The sequence below is a fragment of the Hypomesus nipponensis genome, chromosome 21 (assembly GCF_054491055.1).
Source record: "Hypomesus nipponensis isolate SF chromosome 21, ASM5449105v1, whole genome shotgun sequence".
Classification (NCBI taxonomy): Eukaryota; Metazoa; Chordata; class Actinopteri; order Osmeriformes; family Osmeridae; genus Hypomesus; species Hypomesus nipponensis.
In genome coordinates, this window is record NC_140381.1 from 13,319,813 (window position 1) to 13,342,156 (window position 22,344).

General features: G+C 42.5%; 2 protein-coding genes across 5 annotated transcripts; one reads left to right on the plus strand and one right to left on the minus strand.

The window, feature by feature from the left end:
• Positions 1-733: 733 nt before the first annotated feature.
• zbtb45 (zinc finger and BTB domain containing 45) lies at positions 734-14,938 on the plus strand. Of its 4 annotated transcripts, none has more exons than XM_084684859.1 (6): positions 734-1,419; positions 2,298-3,625; positions 4,611-4,739; positions 5,736-5,870; positions 11,325-11,595; positions 11,775-14,938. In XM_084684859.1, the coding sequence occupies exons 2-6, from the start codon at positions 2,594-2,596 to the stop codon at positions 12,179-12,181; spliced, it is 1,974 nt and encodes a 657-aa protein (XP_084540985.1). In that variant the 5' UTR covers positions 734-1,419; positions 2,298-2,593; the 3' UTR covers positions 12,182-14,938. The 4 variants fall into 4 exon arrangements, with proteins under 4 accessions (XP_084540985.1, XP_084540984.1, XP_084540987.1 ...); XM_084684858.1 differs by having other exon boundaries at positions 2,301-3,625; XM_084684861.1 differs by having other exon boundaries at positions 734-1,018.
• A 928-nt stretch (positions 14,939-15,866) lies between these two features.
• On the minus strand, positions 15,867-21,137 carry dla (deltaA). Its single transcript, XM_084685856.1, has 10 exons — positions 20,971-21,137; positions 20,338-20,640; positions 20,059-20,119; positions 19,704-19,961; positions 18,953-19,013; positions 18,697-18,827; positions 18,345-18,514; positions 18,008-18,224; positions 17,074-17,848; positions 15,867-16,981 (listed from the first exon to the last, which is right to left on the minus strand). Exons 1-10 carry the CDS (start codon positions 21,022-21,024, stop codon positions 16,789-16,791), a joined length of 2,223 nt encoding a protein of 740 aa, XP_084541982.1. The 5' UTR covers positions 21,025-21,137; the 3' UTR covers positions 15,867-16,788.
• Positions 21,138-22,344: the final 1,207 nt, after the last annotated feature.

Genomic DNA, 22,344 nt, shown 5'->3' on the forward strand with positions numbered 1-22,344 from the left:
TCAGTAAAATGAACCGAACTTCCCATCACTAACAAGAAAAGAATGTGAGGATGATCGTGTGCGCCTTTTACCCTACGTTCACACTGCAGCGACGCGAATCGCTTGCCATTGCTCGCCTTCCCACAGTTCACCACGCTCGGGGGCGTTTCAAACAGATTTATGTAGAATGTAGTTCTCTAAAGTCACTGTTGTAGTTGTAATGGCCAAGTGTGCAGACTTGGGTTTACGTACTCGCAACATCGATCAAAATACAACTTGTATACAAAATACAAAACTGTTTAATAGACATACACGTTGACATGTGTAAAAAACGTTTATTATATTACTCATTCTCTGCTAATCTGTCGATACGATAGGGAGTTCAAGCCGGGCTAGCTAGCTAGCTAGTTACTACAGATCAAAGTTACGTAATGTCACTTAACTGAATTAGAAAGTACAAGCACCAACAACTTCGGCAATCTTGCGCCATGCTTCGTTTTTTAATTTTTATTAACATCTCTGTACGAATACAGCTATGTATCGTACAGGACTGGGTAAGCAGCCACACAAACGATTAGTTTGTCCTCCACCTTGAAACCTAGAAAGCTAGAAATGTTTACCATGGTTGCGTGGCTACGTTAAGAGATACAAGAAAACACTCCGATTGGCCATCGCTACAGTAGCGAAAATCGCTCCTCATTTGCATAAATCTGAGAAAATCTCAACTCTGTCGCGTTGCGTCGCTACCCACAATGCACCACGCAAACGATTCGCCTGGCTTTATTGAAAATGAATGGAAAACATGTTGTCGCTCACATCGCGTCGCTGTAGTGTGAACGCACTGTTAGGTCTTCAAGTATTATTTTGTTGTTCTTTGAATTAGTCAATTATTTTAGATAGAATAAAAATTCTATAGGCTATATAATCTATTAAAAATCGAGTCGGCTCTTCAGATATGCGAGCCAGCTCCCGACGTTCACCTAGCCTACAAGAGCCGGCTCATTCGCGAACGACTGTAGCTGTAGGGCCAATTGACGAGGTATCCTGTCGTATAATACATAGGCTACATAATCTATGAGAAAATGTGTTTCCTTGCTTACCTCAAGTATTTTGCTACTGTATGGAGGTAGTATTAAACATGGTTATCCATCATAAATGTGTAAATATAGATGTCATTCACTTTAGCACTGAATATCGTAAACGATGCGGATCTATACTTACCCTAAAAAGAGGCATTCAACAAATTATATTTGTGCCATAAAAAAATACATCCACAGTGCTTGCAGTGCACGCAGTAGGCTAGTCAGTACAGCGCCGTTGTTGTTGGAGGGATATATCAAAATGTATGCAAGCTCGTGCTAGCATTGAGCAATTTGTTTACAAGAATGCATGCACATTAATGGGTGGAAGTGAAATGCTATTTATCTTTGTTTTCTTGAGGTATGTAATTAATCAGAAACTGAGATCAGGTCTAGATTTTATCGAGGTCAGAGACTGATGCATGATTTTTCGAATGCGCGTTAGCTAGCGTAACCATCTGAAAACCTAACCTAAGTATAGCTTGAGCTAGCTACAGCCAGGGTAGCTAGCCATGGTCTTTTCCCTACCAAAGCAATGCAAGGAATAGTCTGTCAGTCAAATAATTATGCTAGCAATGTTTGCTAGCTATCTAGCGTATGTTTTGGCTGTTATGTTATTAACTAGCTTACTTGCTAGGAAGCAAGCGTAGATAATTGAATGTGCTGTAATTGTTTATGTATCAAGCAAATATGTTTTCGGGGTAATGTCAACCTAACATTAGCTTGAACGTATCATTGGCAATATGGTAACATTACCCATTCTAAGCTACTAGGTAGCCAAATGCGGTTAGCCGATTACCTTGTCAACTACCACGGTACCTATAGTACCGTAATCATTCTAGTTTATTTTTGACCAGGCTAGCTAGACAAGTTCTCTTAATAACCCTAACCAAGCTAACTATCCCGAAGCGCCAAAATAACGTTTGGGGATAGTTAGCTGGCTAGCTAGGTGGATGGAGGTAGGCTGGGTACCTCGCAATGTCACAGTTCAGAGTTGTAATAACGTCAAACAGTTGTCATATGACTGTATGGCGTTTGAATCCCATCGCCGTATCCCACTTAACTGCATAATTAGATCAAATGGTTAAAGATAATTTACAATTAACATATCGTTCCCACATTATGTCCTACCCAACAGAGCAGACGAAGTAGCCTTTATTGACAGTAACGTACTTATGTTTAAATAAATTGCCAGTGGGCAAATGTATTAAGCATACTCAATAATGTGATTTATTTCAGCAGGCTTTCACTACGGAGTGAGCGACCGCAACATTGGAGGTCTCTCATTAAAACTTACTGGAAGCCTACCCAAGCCTCTCTCAGATAATCTCACATTGTCCAAGAACACCTGCAGAGAAACTTAATACAGCTCCGAAGTATTGACCAGACCCATGACTGCTTGAGGGAAGGTGGACCCACTGCAGCCCATGCTGTTAAATCTGCCCTCCCTCTTCCTCTAGCTGACACAGAACTGCTAACCATCCAGGCACACCCCTTCCCTCCACGGCCCCCCCATACCAGGTGGCCTTCCTACAATGGCCTCTGGTACTGAGACCGTACACTACATCCATCTTCACAACTCCAGCCAGTCTGTGCTGGAGGCTCTGCGTTCACAGCGGCGCGAGGGCCTCTTCTGCGATGTGACCGTACGCATCCACGATGCGTCCCTTCGCGCCCACGCATGCGTGCTGGCGGCTGGCAGTCCCTTCTTCCAGGACAAGTTGTTGTTGGGCCACTCTGAGATCTCTGTTCCGCCGCTGGTGCCTGCAGAGACAGTGAAGCAGCTTGTGGATTTCATGTACAGTGGCTCCCTGGTGGTGCTGCAGTCCCAGGCCCTGTGCATCCTCACCGCAGCCAGCATCCTGCAGATTAAGACTGTCATTGACGAGTGCACTCAGATCATCTCACAGAGGAAGGCAGCTGCTGGTGGAGGGGGAGGAGGAGTGATGATTGGAGGGGTTCTCCCTAAACAGGAGGAACGTGGAGGAGGTAAAGGAAGTAGTGGCGGCACCAGCGGAAGTTGTGTTGGGGGCGCTGGCATTGGCGGGGTTTACCAGAGCTTCTCCAACTTTGCAATGGGGGACTGCGTGGCCAGCAACATGGACACAGGACTGGGCAGTGCCAGCATTAGTGAAAGTGGACCCGGCACAATGGAGCAGGCCAACCCAGTAGGGCTGATGGCCCTGGGTGACATGGGGCCTGGCTCCATATGTGGGACAGATGGGCTAGGCTCCACAGCCAGCGCTGCTCTCCTTAAACAGAACTCCAGCTGCACTCAGGATGTGAGGTATAAGCTGAGAGACCTGCTGGCCCAGACAGCGAATGCTGGTGCCACAGCCAGTAGCACAGGAAGCCTGTCTGCGGGTTGCAGTTCAGGGATGGGCAGCGTGGACAGCATCGGCAGAGACAGCATCCGTGGCAGTACGGCAGACCTCTCGGAAGACCTTGTAGGAATAGACAGATTCAGTGAGGAAGAAGAGATTGATGGAAGAGACAGAGGGCGAGATGGAGAGAGGGAGAGAGGTGCGGGCCACAGCCGCAAGCAGAGGCAGCCACTCAGACTACAGGTAAGGCAGGGGGAGCGGTTACCATGGTGACAGTCAAGCAAACCGCTGCCCATTTCTCACTGGACCATAGTGTCCACAGAGCATGTAGGCAGTGAACATAAATAAAGATTGGCTGGAGTTGAATCTTTTATTGTGGCACATTAATATTCCATGGACTTCAATGGGTCATTAAACATGTTAAAGTCTTGGAGAGGTCCAAGAATCGTTTGCTAACCCTAACCCTTGCTCAATCCAAATCTACTGTCCAAAGACATTCCCACCCTCTCCTGGTTTTAAAAGTTAGGCAAAACTAACTTACAATGTAAGAAAGGAAGATTACCCTTCATTCAGTGCTTGTATGCTGCCTGTGTATTTTGTATACAAAGAATGTGACATTGAAAGTAGGGCTGCAACAATGAATCGATTGAATCGATTAAAATCTATTATTAAAAGCATTGGTAACTAATTTCATTATCGAATAGTTGTGTCGCGCGACTATTACGCCACTCAATAAGTCGCGGATGTTTGAGTATAAAAAAAGTTACGTTGACCGCAGAGCGGAGTAGAGGAAAGACCATCAGAGAGACATTGTTGAGTAACGTTGTTCTGAAACACATGGCGGAGGCAGAGAAATCAGTACGACCTAAGTCATCCAAGGTGTGGGAGCATTTCACACTAAATACATCGAAAAGGTATGTTAATTGAGGTGAAGTCAGTTTCATATTCAACATTTGTCTCACATTCGGAAGAATTTTTGCACTGTGAATTTATCAGTTCTGTTTTTGAATAAAGGGTTGGAAATGAATGCTTTTAAAAATCCGATTAATTGATTAATCAAAAAAAGAATCAACTGATTAATCAATTAAAATAATCGTTAGTTGCAGCCGTAATTGAAAGTATGAATGAACTAAAACATGTTGTCAACACCATCACTTAAAACAAATTAAAGGAGTTTTAGGGGTGCCATTACGCTAAATGTACGTCCTTTTTCTTTGAACCCCTTCAGATTACCGGAGGAGACGGAGTGGTGGTAAAAGATGAAGGTATTCAGGAGGCATCAGTTTTTTCCTTAGTGGATGGAAGACAAGGCGGAGAGCAGGACGCCTCACAGGAATCTATGACCAGCTTTGGCCAGGTGAATTTTCAACTACTGTGCTGTCCCAAAATAACTGTAAGATTTGTTATTTTGATAAACCCCCCACTTTAACCACACATCATACTAAAAAGTAAAAGTGTTGTGGTGGCCTGCACCGTTGTTATATACTCTTCAGTGTTTCCTCTAGGAGGAAACCCCCCCACAGCCAAAACGAAATTCTAACCCTAACCCGATATTTCGGAGCAGGTTAATGTAGTAGTCTAATAGCTAGTGTAACATTGCACATATTTTCGTCCTTTTTCCCCTAAAGCAATAAGATTAGGCTATTTAAAGACACCTTCCACTCATAGTAGTACTCATTTGTTCTAAATGGCATAAATGCTGCCAATTAATAATTGAAGTAAAAACTTATTGGAAATGGTCAGTAGCCTAGCCGATCGATTAAGGTACTCGAAAGCATGTATACTGTGCTTCATTTGATCTTGATAGGCTAAGCATTCTGTAGCAAATAATAACAATAAACTCACTATTTATTAATTAAAACTACTTCAGCATAATAATGCACCTAAAATACAAACGTGAGCGAGGGCAGCAATTGCTATCGAATCAACAGATATGTGCAATTTAGCTAGCACGAGAAGAATACAAACTTAATTTAAATTTGCAAGAACTATAGACTAATACAATAACAGGCTTAAATGAACTGACAACATAAGTTCTACTTAAGTTATCAAGGACACACACACGCAATCTCAACTGCGGTGTGAAGCCCGTGTCCATGCTATTCTGCAACATGCACTGTAACAATCACTGCTGATAGACAGCCCTATTTCTGACACCGTGGCGGGCAGCCACAGCAAAATCAACAATGAGGAAACACTGCTCTTGAAAAATACATAGTTGAACTATGGACTGAAAAATAAACAACATTAAGTGTTATTGTGGCTGCACTTTGTTATTGTGTCTGCACTGGTTTTACTTCAACTCTGAAATGCCATAATACCTTCTGAAGTGAAAATTCTGTGTCCCTTCCAGGAGTTCTATGCTGAGCCTGGGGTGTTTTCTGAGACTTTTTGGCCACAAAGTGAACCTCAGACTATGTCTTTCAACCAACGAGGAAGAGTTAACAAATCCCTGACCCCCCCTCCTTCCACACAGTCCAACAACCAGGTCTGTTTTTCTTCAACCTGGGTTATGATTTTGGGAGTCACTTCAGTATAGGGCTGAAACTTTTTGTAGTCGACTGGTTGACCGCTTGATCTTTAATTACAGTAGGCCAAGATTCTTAAAGAGCAACTAGTAAGCGTGGTAATTACCTTTCTGTTTGTGGAGGCAAACCATGTTAAGTACATTTTTGGTGGGCTCTTATCTGTTTTAAATATTCAGTGTCCAGTCCCTGGCATATTGACAGCATAGCAACAAAAAAAAAATAGAGAGGGGTGTGCTTGCGTCGGTTGCAAATGGGTCTGTTTTTTAACTGAAATTTTACAACTGATATTTCTGTATATTGTATACAAAAATGCATACTTATTATTTAGGAAGATAGCATAGATTTAAAAGCACACATTTCTTGCTGCTCATTTACTATTCAAAATATTAAGAGTGACGTGTAGAATGAAATGGTTGTCTGGTCATTTCCCCTGCAAGAGGGAATGGCGATCGGCTGTATAGCAGCCTCATAGTTGAAAAGTTGCATTAAAATGAAAGAAAATGGGAAATCCGGTGTAAATATTGATTACATTTTTCCCTTCTAGTGATATTTTCAAGCATTTAGCCTACTCATATTGCATTCATTCATTAAAGGGTCAATTTACAGTTTTTTGGGGGTATTTCACACTGTTCCTTAAGGTCTCCAAATAGGGTATGTAACATTGGTTGGGTTGAAAATGGCCCGGGTGCTGTTCTATGCCCACTGACAGATCCTCTGAAATGTTCCCGGGAAAAAACACTAGCTTTTCTCCTTTTATGGTATGCTCATTAATATTTAGACAAGCTGCGCGCTGATTGGTTGGTTAACGAGTTAAGCTGGAGAGCAAAAACGCAACACGGCCAACAGCAGCATTCGCTGAAATACCGAAGTTGGAGACTTGAAATAAAAACGCGCAAATAAATCTATTGTGTCTACACAACACTGTTTTCAACAGATTGACTATATATCATTTGAAATGATAACATTACTTGTTTCCACTTCTGTTGTTGAAGCAAACTGGATTGACTTGGGTGGGTAGAACGTTAGGCTACAGCTTAGCAACCAAACCATACCGTGATTCTACTCGGCTTCAGTTAGCTAGCTAGCTCTAAATAACTTGCTGAAAAATAACATGACCAAGATCTGGACAAACATGCATCGTGAATTGTAGATTTACATTACACAGGTTATGTATTTGAATGAAACACAGTCAGGAACATGAATCAACGTTAGCCCCATTGCCAGCCAATAAACTAGGCTAAATTATCACACATTCTACCTATGCTCTTGCGTTAGCAAGCTAAACTTGTTTACATGCCTACAGTCTAGGTGTTACTAGTAACAGTTACTAGCAATGCTACCGTATCCTGTATCAAGCACCTGCCTTTCTCCAGTTCTTTCTAATAGATTATCTAGACAGGCATTAGCAATAAGCCAGACTGCTGTTCGTTTTCTGGCTATTTTTTGGAAGCTTCCCTTCTAATGCCGACTATAGCTAGTCTAGCAAGAGTCATTTGATGTGGGTAGAAACTTATTTAGCATTCTACCTGGTATGCTGTATACAGGAAACGTTAGCATTGCTAATAACTGTTAGCACAACATCATACTGTCCTTATAGGCGGTTGCAATGAGCATACGGTCGGAACAGCACCTCTTTCCAGGTTCAGCTTCCTAGCAAATCCTGCTTGCAATTGTCCAAGGTTGTCAAACCCGTCTTGGGTGAAATGTTCAGAGCAAATTAATGATTGAGTGTCGAACTTCGCCGGGATCTTCTCATAAGACAACAGCAGCCATGCCTGTTGAATGTTTGGCTCCTTGGGAAGACTGTGAGTGTTAGCCTTCCCTGTATAGCCTGAAACACAGCATTTACGACCGTGGTCCATTTTCAATATCCTTGTTATAATTCAAAACGTTCTTCTTTGTAATTCCTTATAAGTAGCTTACACAAAGCAGCGCGCAGCTAAACTAGTATTGGAGATAGACACTACCTCTGGCTGGTCTGGATGTAAATTTGGGGGCGTGACAAAGATACTCAGGAGGGGGAAGCAGTGCTCTGTCAACACTGTATACGGTGGGGACGGTGCGCTGCTGACTTCGACGGGGGACGTCCTGGATCGGTGAAAGGAATACTTTGAAGACCTCCTTAATTCCACCAACACGCTTTCCGACGTGGAGGCAGAGTCTGGGGACATCGGGGGGGGCCCTTCTATCTCTGGGGCCGAGGTCGCCGAGGTGGTTGAAAAGCTCCGCGGTGGCAGGGCCCCTGGGGTGGACGAGGTCCGCCCGGAGTTCCTTAAGGCTCTGGATGTTGTAGGGCTGTCTTGGTTGACACGACTCTGCAACATCGCGTGGACATCGGGGACAGTGCCTCTGGACTGGCAGACCGGGGTGGTGGTTCCCCTCTTTAAAAAGGGGGACCGGAGGGTGTGCTCCAACTTTAGGGGGATCACACTCCTCAGCCTCCCTGGGAAAGTCTATTCAGGGGTCCTGGAGAGGAGGGTCCGCCGGATTGTCGAACCTCGGATTCAGGAGGAGCAATGTGGTTTTCGTCCTGGCCGTGGAACAGTGGACCAGTTCTACACCCTCCGCGGAGTCCTGGAGGGTACATGGGAGTTCGCCCAACCAGTCTACACATGTTTTGTGGATTTGGAAAAGGCGTTCGACCGTGTCCCTCGGGGGCTCATGTGGGGGTGCTCCGAGAGTACGGGGTACCGGATTCCCTGATCGGGGCTGTCCGGTCCCTGTACGACCGGTGCCAGAGTTTGGTCCGCATTGCCGGTAGTAAGTCGAACTTGTTTCCGGTGAGGGTTGGACTCCGCCAGGGCTGCCCTATGTCACCGATTCTGTTCATTACCTATATGGACAGGATTTCTAGGCGCAGCCAGGGTGTTGAGGGGGTCCGGTTTGGTGACCTCAGGATCGGGTCGCTGCTTTTTGCAGATGATGTGGTCCTGTTGGCTTCATCGGGCCGTGACCTTCAGCTCTCACTGGAGCGGTTCGCAACCGAATGTGAAGCGGCTGGGATGCGAATCAGCACCCTTCAAATCTGAGGCCATGGTTATCGACCGGAAAAGGGTGGAGTGCCATCTCCGGGTCGGGGAGGAGATCCTGAACCAAGTGGAGGAGTTCAAGTATCTCGGGGTCTTGTTCACGAGTGAGGGAAGAATGGAGCGTGAGGTCGACAGGCGGATCGGTGCGGCGTCCGCAGTGATGCGGGCTCTGCATCGGTCCGTCGTGGTGAAGAAGGAGCTGAGTCAAAAGGCGAAGCTCTCTATTTACCAGTCGATCTACGTTCCTACCCTCACCTATGGTCACGAACTATGGGTAGTGACCGAAAGAACGAGATCGCGAATACAAGCGGCCGAAATGAGCTTTCTCCGCAGGGTGTCCGGGCTCTCCCTTAGAGATAGGGTGAGAAGCTCGGTCATCCGGGAGGGGCTCAGAGTAGAACCGCTGCTCCTCCGCGTCGAGAGGAGCCAGCTGAGGTGGCTCGGGCATCTGATTAGGATGCCTCCTGGACGCCTCCCTGGTGAGGTGTTCCGGGCACGTCCCACTGGGAAGAGGCCCCGGGGAAGACCCAGGACACGCTGGAGGGACTATGTCACTCGGCTGGCCTGGGAACGCCTCGGGGTCCCCCAGGAAGAGGTGGTGGAAGTGGGCGGGGAGAGGGAAGCCTGGGCCTCCCTGCTCAGGTCGTTGCCCCCGCGACCCGATCCCCGGACAAGCGGTAGATGACGACGACGACGACGACAAAGATACAGACCAGAGCCAATAAGAGGGCGACCACCGGTCCTACGTAGGACCGGTAGCTTTGTTGAAAAGCTAGCGTTTTACAGCCACATTTTTTCTTTTTGAGATTTGAATAGGAAAGAGGTGTCAATGGACTTTGATATTCACGGTATGTTCATTTTACCCACCGAACTGTCGTTATTCAACTATGACAAGGTAAAATCGGTTTTGCAGTCAATTGCCCCTTTAATAAAGAACCCCCTTTGAAACAGGATATTTTAACAATGTTGTCACCAGCAGTATTTCAGATGGAATCGCGAATAAAACAGTTCTAACTGAAAATATGCCCCCAAAAACGTAAATAAGCTTGACAATGCATTTTGCATTGTCAGTAATAATGCAAAATGTGACAATTTGGTCTCAGTCTCGAGCTCTGCGTGGGGAAGCTGACCCCGGTAAATTGTGCAAGTGGACTTCTAGGGGTGGGAATCTTTTGGTACTTCACAATTCAAATTGATTCTTGGGGTCACGATTCAATAAAAAATCTATTCTCAATTTTTAATCACATTTCGATTAAATATATGCTTACATTTGATTCCAGTTTGCTGTTTAGTGTTAGTTGTTTCTATTTGACTGTGATAGGCAGTTAAGTGTTGTAGAAAAAAATCCCAGTGCATCAAACCTTGAAATTTATTGTTTTTCTTGCAGTTTAGTAAACTCATTGTTATAAAAAATAAAATCGATATGAATTGCTCGAAGACTGAATTCCGATTCAAATGCGAATCGATTACTACACTGGTTTAAAACCACAGGTAATATTCATTTCACCAACAAATCGTTTACTTGTAATTTAATGTCATAATACATCTAAAAACAAACATTTATTTGTGAGGAACACTGGCGTATGTATCAGGAAACAGTCTAATGTCATGATGCTAACGCCTCAGCCACAGACTACTGTTTCCAAAAGTAGGTGTACTAGCTTAATAATATCAGCGTATATCATATTGTACAATACATGTCACAATTGTGTTTTTATCACAATGTTAAATTAGTAAATAGTTATCACCCTGGCCTCTGCCTGTGGCGTTTCTACAGCTGTCTTGTCGTTTTAGGTAGTTAGCTTAGCTATCCCCAAGAAGTTAACAAGATGCTATAATGTTCTACTACAGGTAATCACGCATGTTTGTGAAGTTAGTGAAGCATTTGTGACGTTGGTGACTGTGGCAACCCAGTTAACCACCGTTAGCTTCACTTTTCTTCACAAAAACTTTAACTGAACCTAAACCGTCAAACGGAACGTTTGCGCGAATACAAGCAATGCAATCGGGACCAAGACGAAACATTTTGACACCGTTATTGTCTATATAGTACAAATATTCAAGTTTTTTTATAATAATAAATATATATGAGAGAGAACAAATGTTGTTCCCTTGCCGAAGGTAAAGCACACCCAATAAAAAAGAACATCTTATTGGGGATTTGCCAATGGATTAAAGGAACATTATTTCTCATTCTTTCAATCAGCCCCTATCTTCCTGTAGTTTGATGTTTTTTGGTAGTGCCTTTTTGGTAGGAGCATAGTTTTAGTGATGGGAAGATTGTAATTCTGTGAATAATTTAATTACAGACAATACCCAAGCCTTGGGTATGCATCACCAATCTTTTCATTAAAAAAAATCTGTGTTCATCCTGTTTCCCGATAGTTACTTTTCCAGTACCCGGTTAGCCAGTCTCAGCAGTCATCGTTTTTTGTGGGAGGACCCATGGTGATTGACAGCATCGCAGGACCTGATCCAACCCAGCATGCTCCACCACCACCACCAATGACGCCAGCCCCACCTCCATCCACCCCTTCCTGTTCGACAGGCCCCTCCCCTTCCTCCCAGGGCTCTGAAACGTCGTTCGACTGCACTCACTGTGGGAAATCTCTGCGCTCCAGGAAGAACTACAGCAAGCATATGTTCATACACTCTGGTATGATTGTGGAAATGAGTTCTCTATTAATTACATGTCAAAGTGAACTGAATCAAAATGTAACACGGTTACTCGCACCAGCAACACCTCGATGTAACTCCACAATGTCTAGATTCACACGATTCACATCACTGATGAGGACTATTCTGGATCTTGTTTCTCATGTTTGTATGCTGCAGGTCAAAAGCCTCACCAGTGCTCCATCTGCTGGCGTTCCTTCTCTCTGCGGGACTACCTCCTCAAGCACATGGTGGTGCACACAGGTGTGCGGGCCTTTCAGTGCTCCGTCTGTGGCAAGCGCTTCACCCAGAAGAGCTCACTGAACGTGCACATGCGCACTCACCGTGCCGAGCGTACCTTCCAGTGCAATGTGTGCCACCGGGCCTTCACCCACCGCACACTCCTGGAGCGCCACGCCCTGCAGCACGCCCACCACACGCCACAAGGGCAGGGGCGCGGGCCTGGCATCACCTCCCCCATCAAACACAGCCCCCCAGCCATGGTCGGGCCCTCAGGTATGGGTGGCCCTAGTGGGATGAGCAGCGGGATGGCCAACATGGCCAGCCATGGGTCGTCATCCTCCTAAAAGAGCAGAGCAGCAGTTCCAAACCAGTTGTCCTTCATAATGAACCCCCAACCGAAAGAGCATCATCATTTTAGAGAGGTGGATTGGTTTTTAGTTCATTTGTTGGGGACTAGGTAAAAGCAAAGGATTTGCACATTGTGTTGCTCACAACTTTAAGATGTGCAAAAGAGAGACATCCAGGGATGAGCAATGACAGATAAATTGGGTTAGGGTGAACATATACTGTAAGTAGAATCAGGGAGATAGCGATATAGGGCCTGATTTTGCTGGACAGAATGATAAAGATAAAGGCAAAGTCTACATTAAAGGGACAGTTCACCCCAAAATCCAAACTAAAAAATATCAACCACAAAGATGTCTGCCGTTTCAAGTAAATTATAACAAGATTGGGCAAGTTTTGTGGTGCTTGAAGCGCCAAACTTTAGAAAAACTCAACAGCAACGTCTTCTTTCAAAAATCATGACCCCCCCTCCCCCCCTGCTTAATGCTTGAAATAACTGAGCAATTAGTTTGACCTCCTAAAAACAATCAGTTTACATGAAAATGTTGCATTAGTTACATTTCAGTCATTTAGCAGATGCTCTTATCCAGAGCGACTTAAGGTAAGTCCCCGAGGCAAGTTTATCCTCCCCCTTCCTCAAGTGGCCTTCCCGTCAATTCTAGGAATTGTTAGTGTTGGAGGTTTCTCATTGCTCTGCACCAGCAAAATAGGGCCCTAAAAGAGGATTATTTGAAAGAAAGAGGATTGTTGAAAAGGTCATCAAGGAGGGAGGGAGACGATAGAAGGAGAACAATTATACATGTTTAGATAAAAGTAAATGCTGGAAGGATACGGAGTGACTGCTAGTTTCCATCACACATGAGTTTAGACTCCGCACCCACAAGTTTGAGGGAAAACATTGGGGTCTGTTCATTGACTGTAATACCTCTTTTTGCCTCTTTTTTTGGGGTCTTCCTACAGTTGCTGTGATTCATGTTGTTGTACTTTGATACTTCTGATAAATGTGTTTTTGTAATTGATTGCATATTTTGATCCTATTGTTATGAAACATCTGCATGAGTATTTTAAGACTTGTCCTGGACCACTGCTCGCCAGCAAGGAGAAACAGCCAGCTAGCAGCACAATTTTGCAGTAATGTGCTTATGGTCATGATTCTCCATATCATGAACAGAAGTTTTCTTAATTATAAAAAAAAAAATAATAAGAAAAAAAAACTATCACAGCAGATGTTGAAAGAAACCAAAAGATAACTTTGCATTAAAGTGGATGGGGAGACCCCAATGTTTCCCCAAAGGGAAAACGATACATGTGCCACTAGACGGCCCAGGATCATATACCTCGAAACAGGAAGGCAGAAAAGAAAAGTGTACTATGTTTTATTTGAAATGTTTTCGGAACATTTCAGCATGTTTTACACCTACAATTACCTCAGTGGTCCAAAGACGAGTATTATGGTCCACATATCTAAGCTTCATAAAATACAGAAACAGTTGAAACATAAGTTTAGAAACATTTTTTCTTTGTAAACCTACTAAAGAACCTACTGTAGTGTGCATTTGTCTGTAAGTCTTTAAAGAAAAAAAGACCTGGCAGGACATTCAAAAGAATTGGAGTCTACACGAGCCACCAAGTAAAACTTGGTTGTCTATTGATCATTTTATTAGGCTTAACGTGTATTTGTTGCTACGTTATGCATCAGGGCTGTTGCCATTAGATGGGAATGGTTGAAAATAATTTAACCTTTTCTCCAACATACCAATATATATATATATTTTTTATTATTATTATTATTTTAGTTTTTTTATTAATCATACAACTATCCCTTAGTAGATATTGACTACAAGTCAACAGTGTGGTGATATGAATTACTACATAATTTATTACAATTTGAAATGTATCCTATGCACAGTCAGTTTTGCACAATGTGTAATTTTATTTAGTACTAGTCGTTGAACCCTAGATATTTGTGAGACAAATCTCCCATCTCTAGCTTATGTTATTGCAGAGATTTAAAACGTTTTCTTACCTTAAAGGTAATTTGTTACATAAACCTTATATCTACAGTCAGTGATTGACTCTTGTTTAACTAATGTTATGGTCACCTTAAAGCTCCTTAAATATCACTTAAAGCTTTGACATAGAATGTCCCACTTTAAAATAAATGTTTCTTGATTACAGGAATATATCAAAGCTAGGTGCTTGGTATATTGGTGAAGCCATGTCCTTTTCAACTTGTTTATGAAAACTGAGATGATGTTGTATTTCTTATACAGTATGAGATGGCCCAAAAAACTTTTAAAGAGCTCAGATCTTTTCAAAGTTCCAGCACCTAGGTCAGGCATGATTATTAGCCTGTTTAGAGATTTTAATGTATCCTCGGCAACTCCTAATAGTTAGTACATTTTGTCTGAGGTGTACCCATGTACAGTGCTGTCTTATGTGTGCTTCAGAGCCATGTTAAAATGCGTCCCATAATTATCATGTATGGTTTTTGCCTTTTTATTTGCTTTTTTGAACAAAAGGTGATGTTAACTGTTTTTATTACATTCATGTACATTTAACAGAAGTAAAAATGTCATAAGAAAATTAATATTATAAATCCCATGGTATATCACCTTTTTTATGTATTGAAGGACTAAAGGCATGATTTAACTTTTCATGAAAAATTACATGTTATTCTACTTCAATAATTATTGAACTTTAAAACTTGTGATTTCAGACATTTCAAAGAATTATTTGTCCAAATAAAGTCTTAATTGGCCAAATGTAGTTTTAGCCTCGCAAAATCCTTTTTTTACAAATATGTTGTCTTTGTTTAACCTTTTAAAATGATTTGATTTTTGCTATTTCTTAAAAGAAAAAAACTTGTTGTCAGTGTACATCTACTCGGTTCTAACCAGTACATTCAAAAGTATAAGAGATTCTTTTTAATGGCTTAGATAAAGTTTCATTCTAGCCCAAACCTTTGAAGGTCTGGCTGGCGGTGCCTAAACTCTGTCCAGAAGGCATCTGTTACTCAGCAACATCTGTTCCTGTTACACTCTTTTTCCCAGCATGCCGAGGGACACGGGCCCTCCCAAGGGTGGCCTTTTGTGTGCCCCATTGTCAATTCCATCATTGTCTGCGGAAGTCTGTTCCTATAATGCCATGATGCGATAAACCTCTTTTAGAGGCCAACATCATTGGGTTTTAAATTAAGTTACTGAGTTTTGTCCAAAAGTGTATTCTTTTATTTCATAGAAACATCTTGGAAGTTGAATGGGCAAAATGCAATGTTAAAATTAACTTTTTCTAGAAGTCCATTCAAGTTCCAAATTTGTTATTTCTATTTGAGAGAAATTTAATTATCAACTTAAAATGACACATTGAAGCTTATTTGTTCCAAACTATTTACGTTTTTATTTGGACAAGTGTTTGTTCTTTACCTGGTTTATTCATTGAGACGAATTGTGAGTGGTAAATCTAGCGTGGGGACATTTTTATGAATTGTCCCCTTTGGTTTCCAGGGAGACACTTTCAATTCCTGGTAGTGGCTAACAGTGTCAGCACAGAATAGCTCACCATGGGGTAGCCAACAGATGTTACTGATTAACTTTGCTCACAGACCCTAAAGAATCCCTTACATCAAGCACAGGCTGACAAAAAGTTCAAAGTTCAATATTTATTTGGAAAAATAGTCTTGGCTAAATCCTTCACTAAAAACAGTAATGGAGACAGTAACAGTAGTAACATTTTGTACAGTCCTTCCTTAAATAACATTTCTTTAAAAAAAACAATCCCATTGACCTGAAGTGCCTTTGCAAATATCAGCAATAAAAAAAAAACTTAAATAATAATGTCACAAATATACAACACCACCAAATAAAATAACAATTAAATTATACAAATTTAAATCATATATCTTGTCATCAATATCTTTTTTTTCTTTTTATAAAATCACATAATCCTTATCAAGACAATTTTTTTAAGGAAATAGACAAAACGCATGTCCAATAACAATACTATGTCATAAATGGTTCAGAGGGCTTAGAAACAATACACTCCAGTTTTACACAGTGATCAAGTATACGTTAACAGTCCTCACAGGTTAGTGACAGGATCACAGCCCATATGAACAGCTTTGTGAAAAACAGGCCAGTATGGCCAAACATCCACCGTTTGATGCAGTTCCTGCGCTCAGCAACGGCTTGTGGGTTAGAGAAAAGGGCTGGGTGCAAATGTTGCAAAAACTTCAAACGTTTCCATTTACACAAACCAAATGCTCTCTGTGACTAACACATTTCTCGATTTTCGATAAAAAATCTTATAAACAATTTGAAAGTGGACTGAAGCATGAATAGTGGTGTCTTTAAAAGGTAAAACGTCTTTGCCCCTCCGATTCCTATCCCACAGGCCGCAACTGTCTGCGCTTAGTTTCCAGTAGAGAACCAGCTCACTCTGAATATCAGTTAAACGTCTCAGTATCAGCAGCAGTCTCAAGGCAGGACACCTCCCCCTAGGGTTAGAGCAGCATTTGAAGGAGTATAAAAACTCTCCCATAGAGCCAATGAGCAACAGCCTCTTTGTGGCTTGTTACACCTAAAGCGATAGGAAAAACAAATCCCCATTAGTTTATTTTTATGTAAGACTCACAGTTTTTTATACAACAATTGTAGTTGAAGCTAAATGAATAGAAATATTTCAGACCTACCTCGGTTGCGATTATACATTCATCCTTCTCCTCTGACATCACAAACACGGATTTGTACTTTGTGTCCGCACATGCAGACATTTCTGGAACTTTCTTTTCCGCTGCATCACTGTTGAAAATATAAAAGTTAACAACCTGGTACTTGACATACGTTAGGAATCAAGTTTTAAGAATTTGCACTTAATTGAAAGGCTTTCTTACCTTTTTAATCGTTTGGTGCGTTTCTCCTCAAACTCGCATGAGTCCAGCATTTGGCACTTCTCCTCGCAGGCTGCCTCTAGTGTCAACTCCTTGGCCGCCTGCTCGTAATTGACCTCATGCACAAGATTATAGTCCGCCGGCGGGTGTTGGCTTTTGTAGCTGCTCCTCCCAGGTGAAGCTCCCTCATCAGGGTCACTGCAGAAGTCCATCTTCTTATTGATGTTCTTAATGCCAGATGTTGTGACAATGCTAACTGCAGGGTCCTTATCACTCCGATGACAGTTGTTGGTTAGGTTGTTTATGGTTTCTCCTTCACCAACGTCACCCTGACTTCTACGCTGCACCTTGGAGCGGATGCAACCCACCAACACTGCACAGCCCGCCAACAGCAACAACACCAGTGCCACCCCAGAACCAATGGCCATCCAGGGAATTTCAGAGCCTCGGATAGCAGCATGTTCTGGGAGAAGAAATTGGCAGTTGCGGCCACCATAACCAGGCACACAAGCGCACACATACCGGTTGTTTCTTTCATGGCAGGTGGCGCCGTTGTGGCAGGGGTTGTGTTCACACCGGCTGATGGGGGAACTACAGTTCTGCCCTGTGTAGCCTGGAGGGCAGGTGCAAATGTACCCATTTGGGCCTTCCTGGCAGGTACCACCATTTTGGCAAGGGTACATGGAACACTCGTCTCCCGTGTGGTCGCAGTTCATCCCTGTGAATCCTTCCGGACACTGACACAGGTAGGAGTTGACAAGATCAACACAGCGGGCACCTATGTTCAGAGAAAAGGATTGGTGTTAATATTTAGTCTTGAGTTAGCAGACAAAATGTGTTTTCCAAAGGACTGCAATTCATGTTCAATTCATTCAAGTGAGTTTTCCAGATCAACAAATTACAATGTTTTGGTCATCTTAACCATTTTCCTCCTTACCATTTGAACATGGACCGGAAGTGCAATGGTCAATCTTCTTTTCACAGTTGAAGCCGGCATAGCCTGTGGGACACTGGCAGAAGTAGCCTCCATCAGGGTTGTCAGCACAGCGGCCTCCATTGAAGCAGGGCCCATCCGCACATGTCATGGCACTTAGTTCACAGTTTTTACCATAGAAACCAGGAGGGCAAGCACATGTGTATTTGTTCTCCATGTCCTAAGAAAAGTGGGTGGAATGTTTTAGTGGTTGCTATATCATCCCAGTCATATTCATCATTCTAATACCTCCTAAACATAAGGGTCTACATCTTGAAACGCTGATGATGATTGTACTCACAGTGCAGCTTCCTCCATTGCGACAGAGATTCCCGCTACACTCATTGACTTCAATCTCACAGCTGGAGCCAGTGAAGCCTGGCCTACAGGAGCAGGTGTAGCTTCCCTGGCCAGTGTTGCTACAAGTAGCCCCATTCATGCAGGGCTTGTGGTGAGTGCAGTAGTTGAGATCTGGAAAGACACCACAGCACATGTTGATTTGCTATAGAGGGACATATGGCCGAACAACAGCAAAGAAAACATCTCTTCTCTCCCACCCGGACACTCGTTTTGTAAGGTTGTTTGTAATGTATTTTCTTTCAAGAAACTTTGGTTTCACTGTCAACTTGTTCTCTCTTTTCAGAGTTACTCACCTTGGTTACAGAAAAGGCCCCCCCAGCCCTCCTGACAGTTACACTGCCACGGCTGCTGGCAGGTCCCATGGAGGCAGCCTGGGTAACGGATGCAGTCATCACAGTAGCGACCTTTGAACCCCACTCTACATCTGTCAACCAATAATATATCAGTTTGTCCTCTTGTGGCAAGTTATGTCATATACCCTACAAAGTATTTTCTGAATACAATAACTGTATTTTTGATGTGAGACTCAATTTTAACTGATAAACTTACTTGCACTCCCCTGGCTTCTCACAAAAGCCATGTTCTTCATCACATCCTGGCAGGCAGATAGCTAAGATAACATGGACAGTGGCAATAAGTGAAAAAATGAGCAGTAGTTGTATCACTGATATCATAACTGTTTTACATGTAGATCCTTAAACTCAGTAGCTGTAAATAACACCCAGTCACAGTAATAAAATAGTACATATGAAGGCAAAGAGTATATGCGTGGACCCTTTATCTTTTGCTGAGGGTCAAAACTCATCCATTCAGTGCACACAACTCCCCTTAAATATCTCGGATTGGGGAAGATAAGAGTGGACAGCTGGTGAGTATGGTGCCAGTGCGCGACAGCTGCCCCATTGTCTACTCTCTCCCGGCAGCTGCCCACTTCAAACAATACCCCACCCGCATCAGCCAATCAGCATCCAACCCACTCCAAGAGTAACGAATCGGACGTAGCATGCAAATGTATGGCACGCGTGAGATTATTCCAAAAACTTTCCTGTGGAATAAATCAAGTGGTCGTGTGTGTGTGTGTGTGTGGGAGCGGGAGCGTGTAGAAGCGTGGTATTTTCGCACAAGTTAAATGTAAGGGCAAATATTTTTTAGGAATGAAAGTATTAATATTAGCCTATATATATCATAGGCCTACGGAAATATATTATTCCATGCTTGAAAGAGCATTCGCCCTACTGCATTCATCGTTCAACAATGCTATTATAAAGTCCATTACAAATATTTCATAGGAAAAACTCACGTTCTGTGCAATATTGTCCTTTCCACCCTGCATCGCACACAATCTCGCCGCGCTCTCCACATGTGAAGTGGCCAAAAGCATCGTCTCTGGGACGACAGAACACTGAGCACCCATCGCCATAGTAGTGCTCGTCACACACAAAACGGTATGAGTATTTCAGTTCGGTTCTTCCACCGGTGTGCAGGTCCTGAGACCATTCCTCTCCCACCGTTAGATGCCTCTGAGTGGCCATTGTGCTGATAACACGGTCTGGATTATCTGAAGATGTAAATGGGGGGGTTCATTAACTCATGTCAGCGAGGACCAACCTGGACCAGAATATCCAAACCTCTCTAGGATTGCCTTTTTTTCATACCTGTAGAAAGATCTTCTTTGGAGTCTGTATGCAATGCCTCAATGATCAGCGAGAATGTCCCCTGAAAAGATACAAATGGCTACATAAAACAGGTGGCCAGCGGAGATGGAGATAGCATCTAGCAGATTGTACTCCAAGCTAATGCGTAACATGAGATTTCAAACACAATTCAACACAGACGTCATATGCGTTTGTGTTCTGTGTTAGACTCGGAAAAATCATCTTAAATTGACATGTGGTTAACATTAAAAACTTTGGGGGGAAATGTTTTTGACTTACCGGCCATGTGAAACCAAAGTTTATTCTAATTGGGTTCGTGAATGAACTCTCTGGGATGATTTCGGGAACTTGAAAAGAGTTAGACCCAAGCACTGGTGTAACAGCGCCTCCGAAGGTGCAAGGTGGCTCCGGTGATGCATTTGGTTGATAGTGTTTCAAACAGATTCTGAAAAATGTTTTACATTCACATTGCTGCTGAAACGAAGACGCAAGCCCGCCCTTGCAACAGTTTTTGTTCCCCTGGACTCCCTTCTTGTTCAAAAACTCTTGCAGTTTAAGTTCGAAAACTCCCGAACAAAAACCCTGTTAAAAAAAGTTAAAGATGTTTATTATTAATGCAAAAGATGAATGTCGCCGAGGCTACTTTAGACTTTAGACTGCCTTAATTGTACGTCAATTAGCTAGGCTATATAGCCTAATAATACAATGAGACAAAACTACCATCTCCAGATGCTACATAGAACAACACAGAGCTACATAAGGCTACACTAAACAAGACTATACAGGACTACATAAAGTGCACAGCAGTAGGCTAAATGATAGTGCAGCACCCCTGTAAAGGGTTCTAAAACTTGGTGATGCATAACATGTATGATTACATAGGCTATATATTTACATGTGTGTGTGTCTTACCTGGCATAATAAGATGGATAGAACGGCAATTGTCAAAAGGATGGTGCGCCCCATATTAAATAAATAAATAAATAATAATAAATAAATATACGTTAAAAGGCTTGGGGCAGCTTTGCTCAACTTATCCTCCGGATACTTCCTTTCAAATGTGTCCACAACTTGGGGAATGATTCATTGGGCAAGCTTTTGAGTCTTAGCATCAGTTGCTTGTATTATTCACGTCGTTTTCCTTCATGTCCATGAAACAAAGATAAATCCCAACGGTCAAAAAAGGAATAAATATTGGACCTGGGCTGAACTACTCTAAAATTCCATTACAATAATCCCACTTGAAAAAGTGTAGAAATAAATTGACATTTTTTGTCTCTTCGTAGAAACCGAGAGGGCGACAAAATTAGGAAGTAGATTTTTTGTTTGTCTTGGTCTAGGCTATCCCAAGAAAATATTTGTCAGTCATCCAACATAGGCCTACTTCCCCGATTCCTTCCAACGTCTTCACTCGACATTATCTGTGCGTTTGTCTTAAGTGTAGGCCGCCTGCAGCCAGTTTTATATGGGCCGGCGCATGCTATGGTAATAACATGCTAATTCTCTACCCCCAATGCGTCTCGAGGAATCACAATGGAATACCACCCCATACTCGTGTCGTCATGTGAGGATCGAATTTGTACATAAATAGTTTTACCCTATGTGAAACTATTTCCGCGAACTGGCCAAAGGATACAATATGTTTTACAGTGTATCCTGTTGTATCAATGTTGTAGTGTTTCGCGCTTTGTCCATGTTTGTACACGTGCACTCTAGTCCTGTGTAAGGTCTGTGTAATCTTACAGCTTTGTGTTTTGTCTCACGGTGTAGGCCTACTACTGTATTAACTTTTAATGGTTGAAATGACAAAGCCAGTCTGAAGTCAAATCTGCTTGAACAAATTGTTGAAGCATTATTTCACTAATTAAAAACTTTTATATAAAATTAGAATGGGCTCATTTAGATTTAAAGGCAGTTTAACTTGTGCAATACAGTGAGATTATGATTAAGTACTAACCTAGTAGTATGTATTTTTATGACTATGCATGTATTCTTATGATTAGTCTATCCGTAATATTAATCGTTATAAATGTTTTTAGTTGTTTTGTGGACATACTGTATGCGTGCCATTGTGAGACACATACTCAGTTAATTGTATTGTGTAACCGTACAAACATTTCTAGTTGTGGGAGAATGTTTTGTTTTGAATGAAAATGACAAATTACAGAATAATGCACATTCCTTGGCAGCAAATGTAGAGAGGTAAACGCTAGCAAAAGCTACATTTATATGGGCACAGTTTTTCCTTTGCTCTCGATTTCTAATTCCCGAAGAGAATAAAGAAAG

What these genes read in the sequence shown, in the direction of transcription:
- zbtb45 (XM_084684859.1), top strand. Translation starts at nt 2,594, where the DNA reads ATGGCCTCTGGTACTGAGACCGTACACTACATCCATCTTCACAACTCC. An exon ending in CTATGACCAGCTTTGGCCAG is followed by an intron (nt 4,740 to 5,735) that starts GTGAATTTTCAA and finishes TGTCCCTTCCAG; the next exon opens with GAGTTCTATGCTGAGCCTGG. An exon ending in GCATATGTTCATACACTCTG is followed by an intron (nt 11,596 to 11,774) that starts GTATGATTGTGG and finishes TGTATGCTGCAG; the next exon opens with GTCAAAAGCCTCACCAGTGC.
- dla (XM_084685856.1), bottom strand. Translation starts at nt 21,024, where the DNA reads ATGGGGCGCACCATCCTTTTGACAATTGCCGTTCTATCCATCTTATTA. An exon ending in GAGAAGCCAGGGGAGTGCAA is followed by an intron (nt 18,828 to 18,952) that starts GTAAGTTTATCA and finishes ATTGGTTGACAG; the next exon opens with ATGTAGAGTGGGGTTCAAAG. An exon ending in GGGCCTTTTCTGTAACCAAG is followed by an intron (nt 18,515 to 18,696) that starts GTGAGTAACTCT and finishes GTGTCTTTCCAG; the next exon opens with ATCTCAACTACTGCACTCAC.